At 42.7% G+C, this 22,275-nt stretch overlaps 2 protein-coding genes across 4 annotated transcripts in view; one reads left to right on the top strand and one right to left on the bottom strand.

Moving 5' to 3' along the window:
* The window catches only part of cdc42ep1b (CDC42 effector protein (Rho GTPase binding) 1b), a 232,022-nt gene that overhangs the window by 133,956 nt on the left and 75,791 nt on the right, over nucleotides 1-22,275 (top strand). The gene's annotated exons all lie outside the window — the stretch shown is intronic.
* The window catches only part of ap5z1 (adaptor related protein complex 5 subunit zeta 1), a 37,226-nt gene that overhangs the window by 1,154 nt on the left and 13,797 nt on the right, over nucleotides 1-22,275 (bottom strand). For all 3 annotated transcript variants that reach the window (XM_083779749.1, XM_083779750.1, XM_083779751.1), the window contains 10 exons: nucleotides 21,890-22,030; nucleotides 21,073-21,110; nucleotides 18,908-19,070; nucleotides 17,382-17,560; nucleotides 14,451-14,593; nucleotides 12,164-12,282; nucleotides 8,304-8,431; nucleotides 7,697-7,794; nucleotides 1,775-1,907; nucleotides 913-1,127 (listed from right to left, as the gene is read on the bottom strand). In XM_083779749.1, the coding sequence (XP_083635875.1) occupies nucleotides 913-1,127; nucleotides 1,775-1,907; nucleotides 7,697-7,794; nucleotides 8,304-8,431; nucleotides 12,164-12,282; nucleotides 14,451-14,593; nucleotides 17,382-17,560; nucleotides 18,908-19,070; nucleotides 21,073-21,110; nucleotides 21,890-22,030 (1,357 nt within the window). The remainder of the gene's footprint in view (nucleotides 1-912; nucleotides 1,128-1,774; nucleotides 1,908-7,696; nucleotides 7,795-8,303; nucleotides 8,432-12,163; nucleotides 12,283-14,450; nucleotides 14,594-17,381; nucleotides 17,561-18,907; nucleotides 19,071-21,072; nucleotides 21,111-21,889; nucleotides 22,031-22,275) is intronic.

Genomic DNA, 22,275 nt, shown 5'->3' with positions numbered 1-22,275 from the left:
ACATTGCGGCGGATTAAACACATAAAACAAAAGTCGCGTATCTCCGATATGGCAGCGACATTAACCTGGAGTAATCCATTCAAAGCACGGAAACTGTTAACCCATTCTGACCCGAGATCAGATTCTAAAAATGTCTTCTACATCCTGACAGTTTTCCATTCTGACCTGAGGTCAGATTCTAAAAATGTCTTCTACATCCTGACAGTTTTCCATTCTGACCTGAGATCAGATTCTAAAAATGCCTTCTATGTCAGTCGCTCTTCGATTTTTCAAAAATAGCAGACCTACAAGCTCATAGCGCGCCACTCGGTGACGCGCTATGAGCTTGTAGATCTGCTATTGTTCAATAGCTAAAGCACCAAAATGGGTTAATCGGTAGCAAAATCAGAATCATCCATAATAAATCGGCCATGAAAATGTCATATCGGTATCGGAAATTTTTGTTTTAAATTAAAACATAATTCCACATTTAATTTGCGTACTCATTCAGAATGTATGTTTAACATACAGTATCAACACACATATTTATTTTATTAACTACTCAAGGCCTGTTTCATACTTCATCACACAATGTCCCCGCAAAAACAGTGAAAGTAGCTGATCTACAAGCTCCCAATATGTATTTTTACCATCGTCAAATACATTAACATTTGTATCTATAATGAAGCCCATCACACGCCGTCCGCGACCTCCGCGCGTCAAAACAGCCGCCTCCATTATTTTCAATGAACCTATCGGCACGCTGGCGCGCCGCCTGGCGCGCCGATAGAACCAGTTCTATTTAACAGGCGGCGCCGCGCGGCAACGCGTCGCGTCGGACGGAGCCGGTGTGTGTTGGGCTTGGCATGCCCAAAACAGGGATAGATTATGTACCCAGTATTCAACTAAAGGATGATATTTTCATGTCGTCACCTGGGTATGAGGTCATGTGATCGCGACGCCAGCTTGGCGAGGGCGCTCATCAGAGAGGTGATGACCCTGGGGGCGGGGCGCGCCTCTCCGGGGGGCGGGGCAGACGACGTGACCTCAAAGAGGACCGCCTCCAGCGCCTCGAAGCAGGAAGTGATGAGCTCCACGGAGCAGCGAGAGTCACATGACACGGACAGGTACTCCCCCAGGACGCACACCTGGAAGAGTTCAGTTTAATTAGGCCCAAGTTCCATTCTACAGTTTGACATATTCTGACCTGAGATCAGATTCATACAAGGTTTCCACTGGACACACACTGGTCTGATTAGCCCATTCTGACCTAAAAATGTCAGTCGTTCTTCGATTTTTCAAAAAAAGCAGACCTACAAGCTCGTAGCGCGCCACCATCTGATATTTTTCAATAGCTAAAGCACAACATGATGCTAACACCAAAATGGGTTCCCGTTCAGAATGGGTTAACACATTTAGGCCTAGGTTTTCTACAGTTTAACACGTTTAGGCCTAAGTTCCATTCTACAAATGGCTTCTAAATCATGACAGTTTTCTGAAAAACCCTATGTTTCTGTGTCAGTCGTTCTCAAAGATTTTCATGTCAAGGACCCCCAAAGATATCTGTAATTGGCGGCCATCATTTGTCATCTTTTGTGGTCAGATGTAATTACTTGGGGTCTAGTAGGTCTATAGTAAATAGAATACAAATACAAATTAATTTAATACATTAATACATCCAAACCTCAGCACTATCTTTCTCTCTCTCACTTCCTCACACACACACACATACAAAACATAGACAGACCCTTACATGCACACGCACACACGCACACGTGCACAAAATCTTTCTTACAACGTGTGTGTAAATGTCTTCCTTGCTGTAGACATTGGCTGTGGTGCCAGCGAACTCCAGCAACTCGTGGGATTGGTCCACCACTAGAGATGGGCGGAGCTTACACAACCTGACCAGGTGGCTGCTAAACACTCTGTGTGGAGAAGGAATTGATTGATTGAAATATTTATTAACAGTTTGCAGAATTACAGTACATTTCAAGCACAAACTCAATACAAAGACTGTTAACTGTGAGTGGACAACCCAATTAAGCATTACAATTGTTTACAAGAGGGTCCGCCATGTTCAATTCATCAAAACATTTAGAGACGTACAAATAGACACTTCTATATAAAAGGAAGGAAGGAGGGATGATGGATGGAGAGAAGGATGAATGGAGGGAAGAGAAGAACCAGGTGAATACCAGGTGAATTGTGACTTTACCAGGTGAATTGTGCAGTGCTAAAAGTTACAAGCCGGTTGGCAGATATACTGGCGTTCCTGAGGAGCAGCGACTGTGTGCTCTTTGTGACCTGGGAGGATGAGTTTCATTTTGTTTTCTATTGTCCACTATACCATGATTTAAGAGACGTTTTATTTGAAAAAATTCAGGATAGGAACCCATATCTGTTTTGGATGTCTGAGTGTTTTATGTTAAATTGGTTGTTCAGTAATGAAGTTTTTGGAAAATTTATAGAGAAGGCATGGCAGTTACGTTGGAGAACGATGTATCCATGATTAACTGTCTATTTGTGTATATGTATTATGTACACTTTTGTGAGTGTCTTGTAAGCCCGTGCGGGCTGGGCATCTTATGATGTAGGACACTTTAATAAAAACTCTATCTTTAATAAAAACTCTATCTACAAGCCAAGAGAAAGACATGCAGGCCTCTACAGACTACAGCAGGCTTTCTCAAATGGGGATAGGTGTACCTCTAGTGGCATATAGAGGTACTACAGGAGATACTTGAGAGAAACTATAACATGGAACAATGTACTTGTTCCACTTGAACAATGTACTGTCATGTTTAAAATGATACATACCATTACATAACACACGTGCTGCTCTGTAAAGCTTTAAACTAAAATTCAAGTAAAAAAATAGACTAGCTGCTACTGAACATAAAGACATACTTAAAGGTTTTATGACATTCATTTTCATTTATTTTTCTTTTTCTTTTTTCTTTTAGGTTTTATGACCTCAATTACACCCAAAGAACCTTAACTTTGAACATTCAGTGGATTTTCTGTGGTCTGAAGTTTTCTTTGGGGTTTTTTGGGCCTTTTGAGCTACAATGAAAACAGGCAACACAGTGAAACAGTGACATCTGCTGGCAAATCCCATTGACATATATGGGATTTGCAGTAAGTGATGTCACTTACTGCCGGCAAATCAGAGCACCTGTTTGAGCCAGAAAACCCCAGATCACAGAAAATCTACTGAATGTTAAAAGTTCATGTTTTTTGGGTGCAATTGAGATTAGAAAACCTAAAAAAAACAAGAACAATTCCAAAACCTTTTTTTTAATGTCACAATCCCTTTAATGGGCGATATGCTGTTATGCTGTTTTATTTTGAACATATTGACATAACTGGACTTTATTGACATAACTGCATGTCAGTAAGTACTCGTTACTAAAATGTTGTTGCCGGGAAATGGGGTAAAACAAGCGTGAGAAACGCACTATTTAAATCTCTGAAATCAGTCGTGGCGCTTGAGACCTAGCCTAATAGCATTATCTCCACCAAGCTGGGCCGGAACTACATCTTTTGGGCAAGTCCATGAATTCTGTCAGCTATGGCATATATCCAGGGGCGGCCTTAGGAATCTGGAGGCCCGTTTCAAGACCAAATATGAGGCCCCCATATATACCTATGAAATCATTATGTTGTTGATACAGCCGTATATTGATACGAATAGTTTGACTGTTCAATATCACACGCAGCCGTTACTCTCGACAATTAGCAACAACAACACCTTTCCTCATCCTGTCATCCCTTCACAATTAAAGTGTCTCCCCTTTACCTCCCAATGCTGCACATTTTACCATGTTATTTACATAAAATAGGTGTAACTTTACTAACATTAACATTGTGGGAGAGAGCAAGGCAGTGAGCGAGAGAGAGAGAGAGAGAGAGAGAGAGAGAGAGAGAGAGAGAGAGAGAGAGAGAGAGAGAGAGAGGGCCAAGAGTGGCGGGGGTTGACTGAGGGGACTTCAGTGCACTGTACACTCTTGCTTCGTGTCCCAGGTTGGCTTGGTGTGGAATGTGCTAATTTGTCCCCTATATTCAAAGTCTGATTTCCATTGATTGTTGGCTGTGTTTAGCATGTATATGGCTGTGGAGTTTTGGTACAAAATCAAAACAACTTGTCTAATACTTTGGCATGTTTAAAACTCCAGGAAAATCCGTGTTGAGGTTCTTAATCCACCGTTTTCCATTAAAACGTCTTTGTCCTACTGTCCAGTTGGGATTGTGTTGAAGTCCAGATACTTTTAGAGCTTCAATGCCATGTGCCATGTAATGTTGAACAATCCTTTTAGTTGTCTTTTTTGCATTGTTAATATTGTATCTGTGTTGTCTCAGCCTTGCAGCTATTGTTTTACTCGTTTCTCCGACATATTGTAAGCCACATTTTTCACATGTGATTAAATAAACACAGTTGCTGGTGCTGGCTGTTATCTGTTGTTTAATCTCCAACATGCGTTTTGTAGTTCTATTTTTAACTATTTGTTTGGGTTTGAAGTATTCTGGTCTCTGGCGTGCTGGTGTGTTGATTCCTTTTAGCTTGCCGTGTACCAGATGAAATGGTAAATGGTGCATTTATATAGCGCCTTTATCCAAAGCGCTTTACATAGATTGTGCATTACATTCACCCATTCACACACACATTCATACACCGATTGCGGCGGAAGCCATGCGAGGTACCAACCAGCACATCGGGAGCAATTTGGGGGTTCAGTGTCTTGCCCCAGGACACCTCGACATGTAGACAGGAGGAGGAGCCGGGATTGGAACCGCCGACCCATGGATCATTGGACGACCTGCTCTACCTCTTGAGCCACAGTCGCCCTTAAGAGTTTTGTTTTTTCTGTAGGCCGAGTTTCGCGATTATTATTATTTTTGGCAGAAGGAGAAGTAAATAAAAACTAACAATAAAGGACCAAGTCCTTTCAGGACTTTGTGTTTCCACCGCATTGTGTTGGACGGAACAATTGTCATTGTTTGATGCCTAGCTGAATGGTTAGAGAGCCTGTCTGGAGAGAAGGAGTCTCCTGAGGTTTGAATCTCAGTAAGAGATGCTGAGAGGTGGCTCACCATCAGGTGGGATGAGATGTTGATCCATCATTTCTTGATCTGTCTGCTGTTCCTTCGTCTGGAATGTGGTCTCGGTTGTTGTTGTTGTCGTCTGTTGTCGTTGTCGTCTGTGGTCGTTGGTTGCCATGGCTGCCAGTTCCCACCTGATGTTGTGAGGGAGTTCTGATTGGTCCAGAGCGTACTGAATAACTTCTAGCTTACATAATGTCTTAAGACAAGGACTCAAGTCTAAGATGAACAGCTCATCAGAGATAGTGTGATGTCCTTTCCTTCCTCCAAAGAGGATGATACGATCTCCCACAATGCAACAGCACATACCACTCATTGGACATGGTCCTTTCGCCTTGGGCTCAACCTTCTTCCAAGAGAAGGTCTCTGGACTAAATTTCCACACATCATCAAAGTCCTTGTTACCGCAGCGACCACCACATATGTACAGCTCTCCATGGTAGGTAGTAAAGGCTGAATGAATCCAGCGTCCTTCTGGTAGAAGCTGTGTAGAAGGTGTGTCCAGCCAGAGGTTGGTCTCTGTGTCAAACACTCTGATGGTGTTGTAGTACTGACCCCCACAGCCTCCAAATACAAACATCTTTGTCCCGATGATGGTAGCAGAGTGACGTGATGTAGCAGGAGGTGGAGTTCCTCTGGTGTTAATTAAAGTCCAGACCATTGTGCTGGTGTCCAGCTTGTACATGTCATTAGTCCATGCAGTCAGATGGGTGAATCCTCCATGAATAAACATGACCTTCCTCAAGACACAGGCTGAGTGGTAGGACCTCTCCTCTGGAACAGTCCCAGAAACCCTGGGTTGGAAACATCTGTGAGCGTCGACATCAAATGCATAAAGCACATTGCAGTAAGGACAGCCTCCCCAGATGTAGACGGTATCTTCAACCAACACAGCTGTGTGGCCGTAGCGCCCGGATGGAAACTCAAGGTGGCCGTCTCTTCCAGGTTCCACTGGAGGTAACTTCTTCCAGCATAAAGACACTGTGTTGAAGACATGGACATCCATCTGTTCCATGATGTTGAAGGTCCATCCATCACAGCAGCCTCCAAAGGAATACAGATTGTTCTTTACTGCTACAGCAGCATGATAGGCTCGCTTTGGTCCTCCTGCTTTGGAAATGGTCCAAGACAACATCGCTCTGTCTGTCTGTCTGTATCTTCTCTCTCTCGACGTCTACAGTCATTTTCAACACGGTGCATCATCTTATATATCTTCTGGTGCGACATCACACGAGACACAAACTGTTGCCATGCACGCCTTAACGACGCCAATTAGTGCAGCTGTTCTTCATCTGCCCCCTTTGAACTCTATTGCTATATTTATTACTTCATTGCGGCTACCTTGGGGTCTATGGAACTATGGGTCTTCCACACGTATAGCATAGTATAATATGTATAGTTTATAATATAGTTTCATTATATAGATATTCCACTGTTACGTTCTTAGCTTACGCATGTTTCATGATAAATGCTTTTTATGTGATGTATTCCCATGCTTTTTTGTTCTTGCTTAATGTAAATCACTCTGGATTAAGGCCGTCTGCTAAATGCCTAAATTGCAAATTGCTACAGCGTTCCCTAACACTGAGCTGTGTTGTATTTTGAGGCTGTGTGTGTGTGTGTGTGTGTGTGCGTGCGCACGTGCACGGAATGTGCTCAAGCTGACTAGCTGAGCACGGAATATGATGTATGGTGATAACAGTGCCGCTCACGTCACGCGGGTGTGATATTTTTCTCCATATCGCTGTGTGAGAGACAGTCCACTGAGCAACTCAAAGTGAGGCTGAATGACAAGCATTTTGCATTCTGGCTCTTTGAGGGGAGCTAGCGCCCCCTATGGCCAGCTTGGTGTGTTTGTGTTTTCTCAGGGGCGGCCTTAGGAATCTGGAGGCCCGTTTCAAGACCAAATATGAGGCCCCCATATACCTATGACATCATTATTTTGTTGAGGCCCCCCTGAGGGTGGAGGCCCGTTTCAATTGAAACTGGTGAAACATACTTAAGGCCTCCTATGCATATATCCATGACATTGACATATGACTTCATGTTTTGGGCAAGGTACTTTGAGCCGAGTACCACTGACTGCCATTACAAAGTCAAAATTAAAACGGTCCAAAAGATGTATGCAATAATAATGTGAAAAAAGAAGCCACAGACGTACAAAAAGACAAATACACTCACACAGGGTTTAGTGCAGGGTTCCCCAATTCATTTTCCTCAAGGGCCATATTTTGACTAGCGTACCAGGCTGGGGGCCGAGTCCGCACGCGCGAGGTCGAGGTCTTGCCCTGAAAATTCATTTTCAGGGCAAGAGACCACATTTGAAAAGGACGCCCAGTTTGACATGCATAGGCTACTGACCCCCATGTAATGCCATTTATATCTGGGACCAATTTTTATTTTTTCCTTTTTTCTTCCAGGGGCCACAAGGGGGCGCTCCGCGGGCCGCAAATGGCCCGTGGGCCGCCTATTGGGGAAGCCTGGAACTTTAGGGTGAAAAACAAACAATCATGGATCTCTCCTGTGCCTTCTGCTTGCTGGAGTTAACAAAGCTGTGTGTGTGTGTGTGTGTGAGTGTGAGTGTGAGTGTGAGTGTGAGTGTGTGTGTGGTTACCTGTGTATCTCCTTGAAGTATTTAGGAATATTAAGGAGAAGACTGCTTCTCTCCAGGATAACCAACACCAACTGGGCTGACAACTTCTCATCAGCTACCTGGAGCACGCACACACGCACACACAAGCACGCACGCACGCATGCACATGGCATATCCCACCAAAAAAACATTCACAATGATCTGTCATCATATCATCCATGTCAGGTGGAAACCTCGTATGTTACTTTTCAGGAAATTCTCAGAAATAGAGAAAATAAGATCTACAAGCCCATGTTGTGAGCTTATCGATCGGTTATTCTCACAACATTTTGCTAGACACACACGATACGAGACTTTTGCCTGACCTCAACGACAACCAAATAGGGTTTTATTAACCCATTTAGACCGGAGGACGATTCTACAAATGCCTTCTAAATCCTGACAGTTTTCACGATAAAAAAATAATAATAGCAGACCTACAAGCTCGTAGCGCGGCACTCGGTGGCGCGCTATGAGCTTGTAGATCTGCTATTTTTCCAATAGCTAAACTATAACATAATGCTTTAAAACACCAAAAGGGGTCCCCGCCCCCAAAAATAGGTTAATAAGACCGTGTGTTTGTCGTTACCGTGACGACGCTGTTGAAGTAGACGTGCAGGAGCACGGGGGCGGTCTGAGCGCATTGGACGACCCTGGGCCAATCAGCGGCCTCGGCCAGCAGCTCGTGGAGCTCGCTCAGGCGGTCGATGGTGTCGCCTTTGATGATGAAAAAAACAAGCCCAAATCGATTAAATCAATTAATTACCAGCTGCATTATTATTATTATCTGTGGGTCTGCTGCTGACGTTATGCCACTTTTTAGCTGCGCTCCGCTGTTATGCTCATATTAGTGACCCTAAAGAATTCTGAGGCAACATGGCTGGAGACGAGGCAGCCAATCAGAACTGCTCGACTATAGCCATGCCGCGCAGACGATGGGATGTTATGGGTTGTTGCCAGTGGTGGGAACTGTCGTGACAGAAATAAGCTAAGCAGCCTCCAAAAACCAAACCAGGCAAAGCAACTGTGAAATGTGAATGAATCCACGTTAGGCTGGAAATATGCAGGCTTGGCAACCAGTAGCAGAAAATGATCTCCAGTGTGTGCTACTCGGTCGGAACTATGGAAAGCTAATATTGACCAGCTTGCAGCTGGTAAAAAAGAAAAGGAACAAGGATTCAACGACCAATAGGAAATAGCAAAGCAACGGTGTGTTCTACACCAGGGGTCCCCAGCTGAATGATAATTAGGAACCAAATGGACCCTCATGGGTCTGTAACTCTGAGAGTGCACAAATGGAACCAAATGGACCCTCATGGGTCTGTAACTCTGAGAGTGTACAAATGGAAGCAAAATGGACCCGAACGGTTCCATTTGTACACTCTGAGTTAAATTAACATTGATTTTACAATATATATATACACGTTGGGGGTCCCAGAGATGCGATTAAATATCTTCTCTTATGGGGCTTCCTTGGCATGCTACTACCATATAGGTAGTAGCTGTGTAGCTGTCACAGACGTGATGTCACAGACGTGCGCAGAGCAAGTCCAGTCAGGAAACTCAGTGCCGTCGCCAGCGGCCGTTCATTGGGTCGACTCAGCATCACGTTCTCAATCACATGATTCACTTCATCCAATCACACATTCATTCACATGATTCACAAATATATATTCCATCCATTCAGGAAATTGTCCTGACTGAAATGTAGGAATCACTATCTACAAAGTAACTAGGGAACTAAAGTTTTCAAATAATTAGTAGTGCAGTAATTAGTAGTTGGATTAGTAGTACAGTAATGCATCCGTTTGGATGTATGGGCTGTCAAGACCAGAACCATTACATTTCTTCAGGCTGGCACCATAGAAGACATGACATGACTTTGTCACATTTGGGTTAATTATTCCTATTGCACTGCATGCTATCACCTTTATGCCTCAAAAGAACAGACCCACCTATAGGCCTACCTTTCAGATCGGAATGGAACTGCGAGTAGATAGCAGCATATTGGCAAATTGGCAATCCATGCGTAATGTTCCCAGAATCGTCTAACCCCCGAACATGCAAGTTCGTTTGATATTGTTTAATTCGATAACGATAGAACCATGTACCATACAGCGAATGAAAGCAAGATTCCTAAGGAATATGGAGATTTTTACATTTAATAAAACGGTTGAGAAATGAGAGAACCATGAGTGTTTATAGGCTAATATCAACGTTTTTTTATGAAAGACAAACGGGCTGTGAACTTGAAGAGCTCAATCACCATCCCGACACGGAAGAAATATAGCCTAGTGCATGCATGTATATGCACTGTTGCACTTGCACACAGTAGCCTACACACGCTCTTTATTTGTTTCTATTGAAAAACACCAGTAAAATAACGTTTATTATATTTTATTTCATTCAAGTCACGACGAAGGAATGAGTTGAATGCGTGCTGCGTAATGCTGTGGCCCCGATGGTATGGTCTTCGCTGAGTTCGCTCGTAGCATTTTATTGAAGAAGACTTGAATCGGGTGTGATACAGCATATGAAAGCAAACTTCCCACGGATTATGGAGATGTTTTTATTTATTTTTAAGGTTGAGAAATGAAAGAATTATGGCCGTTTCTAATCTCAACATTTTTTTTAAAAAAGACGCAAAACTGCCATGTCTCATAGAAACAAGTAAATAGGTCTATAAAAATAAGCGCATATAACAGGGGTCTGTAACCTATTTTAAATGAAGTGCCATGTTTTTATTTTCTAAATAGTGAGTCTGCCATATCCAGATTAATTTGAATGACACCACATTAAAATAAAAAAACATATTTTGATTGTCCACAAATATAAAGTTCTTCCTTCTTTTTAAATATGTTCTTGCACATTGTTATAATGATCATTATATATCCCCCTGCAGTCAGAGTTCATAGTTTTAATGAATGAATGTGATGCATTGTGAGCTGGTATAGATCTGCTATTTTCAAAAGTAATCTTTTAATTTAATTTTTGGATTAGCCGTCCTTAGTTAGGCAAATGCATTCATCTGGGGATCCTTGACATGGGAATGTGCTGTGTGAGGATCACTGGTTTAAACAACATTAGGAGAAAAGCCCAAATAACCACTTTAGAAACAAGAAAAGCAACCACACAGAAAGCAACTTTACAGAAAAATAAGCCGCTTATAATAAACAGACATGGCAACACTCTAGCAGCCTCACAGAGCCGCTCAAGTGGCAAATCAAACAGTGCTTTTTGCGTTTACGAGGTGGTCAGACCCACGTCTAATCGTTATGCGCTGAGTGTCTTTAGGTCAAGGGGCTTAATAGCAAATTGCGCAAAGCGAAAATAATTAACATATGGACACTCCCACAATGCTAAAATATTCAGGAACGCGGTAAGCCATAATGTGTGTGCGTTCAACACGGGCCAGTGCGTTCAACACGGGCCGATATGCCTTTCATAATACGAATGTGCGCAGAGCGAGGCCAATTTATGTATTACCATTGGTAAAACGCACCTTCAAAATCTAGGCCTAAATATCAAAAGCCTTAGTCAACTTTTCTCTAGTCTCAGTCAGTGTTCATTTCTACGACTACCTTTTTTCACTGACGAAAACCGAATAAAAACTAATTGAAAACTAAGCTATGATGACTAAGACTAAATATATTGACAATTTCGTCAACAAATAAAAACTAGACAAAAAATCTTTTGTTGACTAAATCAACTATAGATTTTGTCGACAAAAACTAGACTAACGCTAAAACATTCCAGGTGACTAAAATGTGACTAAAACTAAAAGTTTCATTCCAAGGACTGACTAAACAAAAAAATTGCTGCCAAAAACAACAGTGGTCTCAGTCAACAAAATTAACACATGGCGTCCAGTTCATTGGTTGGAGAAGAGCTTCTCTCATTGGTTGGAAAAGAGCTTCTCTCATTGGTTGGAAAAGAGCTTCTCTCATTGGTTGGAAAAGAGCTTCTCTCATTGGTTGGAAAAGAGCTTCTCTCATTGGTTGAACAAAGAGCTTCTCTCATTGGTTGGAAAAGAGCTTCTCTCATTGGTTGGAAAAGAGCTTCTCTCATTGGTTGGAAAAGAGCTTCTCTCATTGGTTGAACAAAGAGCTTCTCTCATTGGTTGGAAAAGAGCTTCTCTCATTGGTTGGAAAAGAGCTTCTCTCATTGGTTGAACAAAGAGCTTCTCTCATTGGTTGGAAAAGAGCTTCTCTCATTGGTTGGAAAAGAGCTTCTCTCATTGGTTGAACAAAGAGCTTCTCTCATTGGTTGAACAAAGAGCTTCTCTCATTGGTTGAACAAAGCTTCTCATTGGTTGAACAAAGAGCTTCTCTCATTGGTTGAACAAAGAGCTTCTCTCATTGGTTGAACAAAGAGCTTCTCTCATTGGTTGGAAAAGAGCTTCTCTCATTGGTTGAACAAAGAGCTTCTCTCATTGGTTGAACAAAGTACCTGAGCCAGCCTCGCCGCGCAGCAGGAACTGGAACATCCCTCGGTGGGAGGGGCTTCTGAACGCCTCCAATGACAACAGGCCACGCCCACCGGGGTCAGAGATGGGGAAATATGTTGACCTGTAATACATAATATATACAGTATGACCTGTAATACATGCGTGGTACATAATATATACAGTATGATGACCTGTAATACATGCGTACATGTGTGGTACATAATATTTACAGTATGATGACCTGTAATACATGCGTACATGTGTGGTACATAATATTTACAGTATGATGACCTGTAATACATGCGTACATGTGTGGTACATAATATTTACAGTATGATGACCTGTAATACATGCGTACATGTGTGGTACATAATATTTACAGTATGATGACCTGTAATACATGCGTACATGTGTGGTACATAATATTTACAGTATGATGACCTGTAATACATGCGTACATGTGTGGTACATAATATTTACAGTATGATGACCTGTAATACATGCGTACATGTGTGGTACATTATATACAGCAGGGGTGGGCAACTTTGACGATGGCCACTATATTTCCACACTCACTCCAGAGGGGCCACATTGCTCATATAGCAGATCCAAGCTCAAAACGCGTCGCAGTTTGGGCTTGTAGATCTGCTATTTTTTGCTATATTCAAATTTAAATCTTGAATTATTTTTTGCATTTTTTTAATTGGAATCCTGAACATTAACATTTTTATGTAATTTCAAATGCCTTTAAAACTGTTTAGTAGCCATAAACGTCAAGACGTCTAATTGCCAATTAAGTACCGGATGCCACAGACGACAAGACGTCTTCCCTTGGATTTTTTTTTTTTTTTTAATATTCTTAAAAAAAATATATATATATATTTTTTATCCATATTTTGAAAATTCCTCTAATCTGGTGTACAGGTGATGACATGCATACAAATTATTTCTCTCTTTATAATGGGATAATTGGCACTCAAAGCCTAAACTGGTGACCACCAGGTGGCGCTTTAATTAGGCTATACTTGTGTTGAGCAATGAGCTACTAACTTAGACTGAAGTAATTACAGCGGGTCATGTTAGCATGTTGTGGAATTGTAAACAGCTGAAACCAATATTATATCAGTATTCTGACATTAACCTGAGGGCCACATTAAGTGAAGGTGGGGGCCACCAGTTGTATGATATAGTGCAGTGGTTCCCAACACATACTGTACACGGGTTGAGGTTATTTATTTTTAAACATTATGTTTGTGTGTTCTAACAAACCTTTGCAGGGCAATAGATTTAACCACTTTTAACCCATTCTGGGCGGGAACCCCTCTTGGTGTTTTAAGTATTATGTTATACTTTAGCTATTGCAAAATAGCAGATCTACAAGCTCATAGCCACGAGCTTGTAGGTCTGCTATTTTTGAAAAATCATGAAAATGTGGCACAAATCTTTGAATATATGTTCTTTCAGAGCGAACGTTTTTAACTCAAATCTTTGCTTCTGGGAGAGGGGTCCCTGGAACAACATATTTTCAGATGGAGGTCAGTGGCCAGACACATAATTCTAGGGGTCCTCGACATGAAATAGTTTGAGAACCACTGACATAGAAACATAGGTTTTTCAGAAAACTGTTTTTAGAATTTTCGTTTTTTCATGTCATATGAAAGCAGGGAATCATAGCTTCAAATTGACATATTGGTTGTCCAGTTTGGTACACCAGTTTTGGAGATATGGCTTATAGAGTAATGTGGTCTCTAACATTACACCTAGCTACATGTTTAAGCATTTATTTCATATTGACATGTCTTCTGTGGTCTCTAACATTACACCTAGCTACATGTTTAAGCATTTATTTCATATTGACAGGTCTTCTGTGGTCTCTAACATTACACCTAGCTACATGTTTAAGCATTTATTTCATATTGACATGTCTTCTGTGGTCTCTAACATTACACCTAGCTACATGTTTAAGCATTTATTTCATATTTACATGTCTTCTGTGGTCTCTAACATTACACCTATAGCTACATGTTTAAGCATTTATTTCATATTTACATTACATTACATTTCAGCTCTGACATTTATTTCAGATATGCTGTAGTATGTGAAGAGTCTGCCTGTGCCATTAACTCATTTTTGGAAAAAAAAAGGTTTTCTCCTCTGGTGAAAAGCTGGAATTTGCGCAATGGCAGTCTCTCAGTCAAATCTGGTCACACGAACTTAGGTCTAAACCATATGCATTATACATCAAAGAGCTCACTGTGTGTGTGTGTGTGTGTGTGTGTGTGCATGTACCTGAGCTGAAGCATCAGCGCGGCAGTGAGACAGGGCAGGTCCAATAGAGAGTGCAGCAGCTCCACTGCAGTACCAGCAGTCACCAGAGAGGGCAGAAGATCCACAAAGTCATCCACCACCGCCGGACTGTCCCACGCCAGAAACTAGAGAGACAGAGACAGAGACAGAGACAGAGACAGAGACAGAGACAGAGACAGAGACAGAGACAGAGACAGAGACAGAGACAGAGACAGAGACAGAGACAGAGAGATATGACGGAGCTATAGAGACAGAGTTACACTTCTTAACACAATTATTAGAGAGGAGTTCTTCCGAAGTATGACAGAGAATTCCGAAGTATGACAGAAATGGAAAAATTACCACTCCTTCTGGGGGAACAAAAAGAATGTGCAGTTTTGGCTGCAAAATATGTCAATTCCTGTCACAAGAAAAGGGACAACCAGTAGGACACACATACAGTATGCCGTGTTTTATTTTCTGCACCACCTGCTTTATTTTTATTTTTTTATTTTTTTTCATGTCATTGATATTATGTTGTTATGTTGTCGTTTGTCATATCTGTGATTGTGCTTTGGCAACACTTGTAAAACGTCATGCCATGTTCGAATCCCGGCTCCTCCTCCTGTCTACATGTTGAAGTGTCCTTTGGCAAGACACTGAACCCCAAAATGCTCCCAATGTGCTGGTTGGTGCCTTGCATGGCTTCCGCCGCAATCGGTGTATGAATGTGTGTGTGAATGGGTGAATGTAATGCACAATCTATGTAAAGCGCCTTGGATAAAGGCGCTATATAAATGCACCTCTCACTGGTCAGCAAAAACACCTTGAAGACCTTAACAGGAGCCCTCGTACAAGGTTTCTTTGACTATGCATCCACCTCTTGGTACCACAGCACCTCAAAGGCCCTTAAAACAAGGCTCCAGACCTCCCAAAACAAACTGGTCAGGCTCCTACTTGGCCTCACCCCCCGAACCCACCTCACCCCTGCCCACTTTGACAGGCTGGGATGGCTTAGGGTCGTCGACAGAGTACAGCATCTTGCAATGGGTCTGGTCCACAAGATTCGATACACCACCAAGATACCCATGTACCTGTCTAAATACTTCCTTAATGTAAATGAAGTCCACACCCACAACACCAGAGGGAGTGCAACAAACCATGTACAACCCAGATTCGGCACAAACAAGGGACTAAATTATTTTCGCTCCTATGCCACAAAAATGTGGAACGCCCTACCAACAGTCATTAAGACATGTGAATCCCTTGACTCCTTCAAAACCGCTCTCAAAGGGCACCTACGGATGGCTGCAATTCGAAACTGGCCTCTGTAAAATCTGAATCCCCCCACCCCCCCACCCCATTTTCCCTCACTGTATATTGTATCTTTTCCCTTTTTTGCTTCCCATTATGATGAATTCCTGTTCTGTTCTTTAGCTACATAGAAATGTCTATTTGTATGTCTCTAAATGTTTGTATGTCTTTAAATGTTTTGATGAATTGAACAATGTGGACCCTGTTGTAAACAAGTGTAATGCTTAATTGGGTCGTCCACTCACAGTTGACAGTCTTTGTATTGAGTTTGTGCTTAAAATGTACTGTAAATTCTACAAACTGTTAATAAATATTTCAATCAATCAATCAAAACCTTCTAAAACGGGTAGTCCCCAATACTTGATTCTGATTGGCTGGTTACCGTCACGTGACCGGTGTAAATTCCACCAATAACCCACTCCTTCAATCACTGGGGCTACTTGCCGAGCAAAACAAGGAAGTGATGTGGCTGCTCGCTCTGGTGGCGCAAAGCGTAGCTACTTTTGTGAATTCAATCGTTTTATTAGGTTAATATTGCTATATGTTTGTAACCGTTTTAGAAAAGCAATAAGCCACTCGAGGCCCCAGCTTACCGGGTATTTTACACTGGCTGGTCCCCAACCAGTGTAAAATACTGGTCTTGATATCGGAAGGTGGCTAGTTCGTATCCCCGGACTGGCACGTTAAAATTACCACCGCTGAAGTGCCCTTGAGCAAGGCATTGAACCCCTACCATGAAATGTTCTATGAGCAGGGCCTGGCTGTAAAGAAGTTCTTGAGCTTAGTCCTGTTACCCTGGGTAAACATAGTACCTTTCCTTACCTTAGTCCAGTTACCCTGGGTAAACATAGTACCTTTCCATTCCTTAGTCCAGTTACCCTGGGTAAACATAGTACCTTTCCTTTCCTTAGTCCAGTTACCCTGGGTAAACATAGTACCTTTCCTTAGTCCAGTTACCCTGGGTAAACATAGTACCTTTCCTTTCCTTAGTCCAGTTACCCTGGGTAAACATGGTACCTTTCCTTTCCTTAGTCCAGTTACGCTGGGTAAACATAGTACCTTTCCTTTCCTTAGTCCAGTTACCCTGGGTAAACATGGTACCTTTCCTTTCCTTAGTCCAGTTACCCTGGGTAAACATAGTACCTTTCCTTTCCTTAGTCCAGTTACCCTGGGTAAACATAGTACCTTTCCTTTCCTTAGTCCAGTTACCCTGGGTAAACATAGTACCTTTCCTTTCCTTAGTCCAGTTACCCTGGGTAAACATAGTACCTTTCATTTCCTTAGTCCAGTTACCCTGGGTAAACATAGTACCTTTCCTTTCCTTAGTCCAGTTACCCTGGGTAAACATAGTACCTTTCCTTTCCTTAGTCCAGTTACCCTGGGTAAACGTAGTACCTTTCCTTTCCTTAGTCCAGTTACCCTGGGTAAACATAGTACCTTTCCTTTCCTTAGTCCAGTTACCCTGGGTAAACATAGTACCTTTCCTTTCCTTAGTCCAGTTTCCCTGGGTAAACATAGTACCTTTCCTTTCCTTAGTCCAGTTACCCTGGGTAAACATAGTACCTTTCCTTTCCTTAGTCCAGTTACCCTGGGTAAACATGGTACCTTTCCTTTCCTTACCTTGAGCAGGTTGGGGAAGGAGCGGGTGTACTGGGGCAGGCGGAGCGTCAGGTTGGGGAGGTTCTGTCTGAGGAAGCGGAGCAGCTCGTGGGCCAAGAGGGGCTCGTTGAACAGCTCGGAGGGGAAGCGACCCAAAACCAGCCTCCACACACACTCACAGTCCACCGCCGCCATCTCCCCTGTACGCACACACACGCACACGCACACACACGCGCACACACACACACGCACAAACACTTCGTTTTAGTCACATTTTAGACAGTACACCTGGAATGTCTTAGTGTTTAGTGTCTAGTAAAGTTCTACAAGCCCAGTTGTGGGCCCTCTTCTTACGGGCTGAAATCCCGTAAGAAGGCACTTTGTTTTGGACAAAAATAGCGAAAATAGCAGATTTTGTAGAATAGGGCGGGGGGGTTAATTTAGGCCTGAGGCCGATTGTAAAAACGCCTCTAAATCTATATTTATATAGCAGAATCAAAATGTTTACATTTTTGAATACTGTACATACAGTACAGAACCCAAATATGGGTTCCCGATCTGAGTGGGTAAAACACCAAAATGGGTTCCCGCCCAGAATGGGTTAAATGCTATTTGCAGCATTTAACCAACGTGTAAAATGACTTACCCTGGACCTCTTGTCCACTTAAGTCCCTTCTTCCCAACATTCGAGTCTAGTTTTTAATTTGTTGACGAAATTGTCAATAATTTAATCTTCGTTTTTTGTCATCATAGCTTAGTTTATTTAGTTTTCAGTTTATATCTTGGAAAAGAATCCTACAGTAGCCTTGTATAAAATGACAAACAAAATGATACTGAGATTATGTTACAGTGACCCCTAGTGGACACGCCTCCATTTACAGTCTTCACAAGTGAGCCTGTTGTTGAAATGGAACGGGCAGAAGCAATACTGCATGGGCGCGCACGTGACACGCACACACGCACACACACACGCACACAGGTGGAAGAAGTACTCAATTGTTTTACTTAAGTAAAAGTACCAATAGTGCAATTTAGACCTACTTCGTTACAAGTAAAAAATACGGAATTGAAAATGTACTTTTGACCTGAGATCAGATTCTAAAAATGTCTTCTACATCCTGACAGTTTTCTGAAAAAGCCATGTTTCTATGTCAGTCGCTCTTCGATTTTTCAAAAATAGCAGACCTACAAGCTCATAGCGCGCCACTCGGTGGCGCGCTATGAGCTTGTAGATCTGCTATTTTTCAATAGCTAAAGCACAACGTAACGCTAACACCAAAAGGGGTTCCCGCCCAGAATGGGTTAAGTAAAAGTACCAATAGTGCAATTTAGAACTACTTCGTTACAAGTAAAAGAAATACGGAATTGAAAATGTACTTAAAAGTCCTAAACAAGTATTCATATTGCAGAATGTCACACAAATGGCCCGAAATGTATAGGGTTAATAGTACTTAATAGTTACTTTCCACCACTGCACGTCGATACACACGCACACGCACACACACACACACACACACACACGCACGCACGCACGCACACGCACGCACCGTGGTTGAGGTAGAACTGTGCGATGGGGAGGAGAACCCGGGCGAAGGAGGGCTCGGTGTGGAGACGACCGTACAGGGCCTTCACGCACGGGAACGCTCTGTACACCAACGACACGTCCTCTACGCACACACAGTCCAGAACGCACAGCGCCTCCACCAGGCACTGGCACGCACACACACACACACACACAGGGGGAGGAGAGGTCAACACACAGTCCAGAACGCACAGCGCCTCCACCAGGCACTGGCACGCACACACACACACACACAGGGGGAGGAGAGGTCAACACACAGTCCAGAACACACAGCGCTTCCACCAGGCACTGGCACACACACACACACACACACACACACACACACACACACACACACACACACACACAGAGGAAGGAGACTCACCCGTGGCTTCCGCGTGCGGTTAGGTTTCTGGTTTAAAGGACTTCAGTGTTTTAAATTTGTACCATGATACAATTGTATGCATAAGTATTAAGTACAGGACAAAGAAGGCTTGCTTTTGCCATCTTTGTTGAAGAGTCTGGGCAATTATGCTTTAGTTTCTCTATGCCAGTGTTAATTTTTTAGATGGCTATAAGACTCGATTAAAACTAAATTGTTTAAGACGCCTAGGCAGGCCTAAAGTTCAATGGTGTGTTAAATCTGAATTCGCTACTAAAAGTAACCCTAAGCCTAAGTTTAGGGCGACTGTGGCTCAAGAGGTAGAGCAGGTCGTCCAATGATCCATGGGTCGGCGGTTCGAATCCCGGCTCCTCCTGTCTACATGTCGAAGTGTCCTTGGGCAAGACACTGAACCCCAAATTGCTCCCGATGTGCTGGTTGGTACCTTGCATGGCTTCCGCCGCAATCGGTGTATGAATGTGTGTGTGAATGGGTGAATGTAATGCACAATCTATGTAAAGCGCTTTGGATAAAGGCGCTATATAAATGCACCATTTACCATTTAAGTTGCTAAAATACTTAAGGGCAGTCCATACTCTCTCCGACCATCGGACTTTTCGTCGGAAAGCTCCGGTACAACTACAACATGACGTCACTCGCAACTTCTGAAACGCATTCCTCCAAATCTTTCTTCTGAAAGCTGCACTCCCAGATGTTGTGACTCTCCGAACTCTACTTCAGAGAAAAGATTAAAGTCTGATCTTTCCGACGAAAAGTTCGGTGGTCGGAGACAGTATATGGACTACCCCTTTAGGTTAGGGGTAGGTAGGGTGTCGGACTGTTGCGTGTCGGACGGTCAGTACTAGTACGTCGGACCAAAGATATGCGGCGCCCCCCATGGAGCCCCGTTGCTCATACACATTTTGTGCCGGCCCAAAGCTTAGAGATAATTCTGGCCGGGCTCAGCTCTGGTCAGCAACGGCTGACCTCATATCTGCAGCTCAGCCCGAGCACTGAGCCGAGTTCACACAGTAGCAGCCATTCAGCCACCATGGTTTTAACCCATTCTGACCGGGCACCCATTTTGGTGTCGGCATCGTGTCGTGCTTTAGCTATTTAAAAATAGCAGATCTACAAGCTCGTATACGAGCTTGTAGGTCTGCTATTTTTTGAAAAATCGAAGAGCGACTGACATTTTTAAAAATCTGATCTCAGGTCAGAATGGGTTAATCAGACCAGTGTGTGTCCAGTGGAAACCTCGTTATGAATCTGATCTCAGGTCAGAATGGGTTAAGTAGCTTCTGGGGGCTAACCCCGAAAGCTAATCCCGAGCCCAGCGGGACAAAAACACACTGCTAGTGTAATAGTGTGAACATTCATTTTACGCCCATAAGCCTATAAAACCTCACTTAGCCCCGGTGCCAAATACAGTGTGAAAGCGCCTAATCACTTCAGTGTCCCTTGAATTGACTTTTCATTTAGTTTTAGTCACATTTCAGTCGCCTGGAATGTTTTATTATAGAAACAAAACTAAAAAGATGAAATACAAATACAGATGGTTTGAGAACAATACACTATTAGGACAAGCGACTCAACAAAAGTAACTCTCCTGTGCAGGTGAGAGTAAGGGGCAGTCCAGCCAGGGGATTTGTCCAATTAGTTCATAATAATAATAATAATAAGTTAATTATTAATTCATTGCAATTCCAAAAACACTTACATTCATGCATTGTCAGTCTGTCGGTACTGGTATGGGATATTTCACTCACCGCTTTCTGCAGATCTGTATCCGTTCTCTTGATTGCCTCTGAGGGAAAAAAAGAGAAGACATTAAGACTGATTTAGAATTGATCACAAATTATGATGGAGGCTTGCACAGATCAGATTCACGATTCATTTAGATGAGCTCCAATTAAAATTATTGGACGAATGCCGTTTATCCACGTGATGAAGAGTGTTTCCGACATGCACAAACAAATCCACAGTTTGATCTGAATAGCGTAATTGCAGAAAATTGGCAATGGGCAAAAGGCGAGCCCAGGATGAACTGCAAAACACATACTATGACCATCATTAAAATGTTATCGTCTTTTTCTTTATGTCCAATGTATTCGTATTTAGTTCATTAAGTTAACATGACTATAATTAAAGGCATTTGAAATAAAACAATATATACTTTTCAGGTTTCCAATTCAAAAATAGCAAAAAAACAATTCAGGATTTCAATACAAATAATAGCAAAAATAGCTGATCTACAAGCTCAAAACGTGTCGCGATGCGACGCGTTTTGAGCTTGTAGATCAGCTATTTTTGCTATGACACAATATGCAATGTGGCCCTCTGGAGTGAGTGTGGAAATATAGTGGCCCTCTCCATCGTCAAAGTTGCCCACCCCTGGCCTAAGCATTTCTAAATGTGAATAGAAGTGCATTGCTCACTGCGGTCAGTCTTCAATGACTCTGTTCAGTATTGGAAGGACTTTTCTAAATGTGAATAGAAGTGCATTGCTCACTGCGGTCAGTCTTCAATGACTCTGTTCAGTACTGGAAGGACTTTTCTAAATGTGAATAGAAGTGCATTGCTCACTGCGGTCACTCTGTTCAATGATGCGCTGGCAGTACTGGAAGGCCTTTTCTCGGAGACGCTCCTTAGGAGGAAGCAGGCGACTGGAAGAGGACGTGGCCGAAACCATGGAGACCACCGAGCCATCAACCTCTGAGCGGTCATCTGTCAATAAAAACCATGGAGACCACCGAGCCATCAACCTCTGAGCGGTCATCTGTCAATAAAAACCATGGAAACCACTGAGCCATCAACCTCTGACCGGTCATCTGTCAATAGCAGTTAAACCCATTTAGAGGACGATTCAACAAAATGCCTTCTAAATCTTGACAGTTTTCTGAAAAACCCTATTATATGTTCCTATGTCAAACTATTTCACGTCAAGGACCCCCAGAATTATATGTAATTGG

This window comes from Protomyctophum parallelum, assembly GCF_964188405.1.
Source record: "Protomyctophum parallelum genome assembly, chromosome: 13".
Taxonomy (NCBI): Eukaryota; Metazoa; Chordata; class Actinopteri; order Myctophiformes; family Myctophidae; genus Protomyctophum; species Protomyctophum parallelum.
Note: the sequence above shows the minus strand (reverse complement) of the source record. Positions and strands in the feature narration are given on the sequence as shown.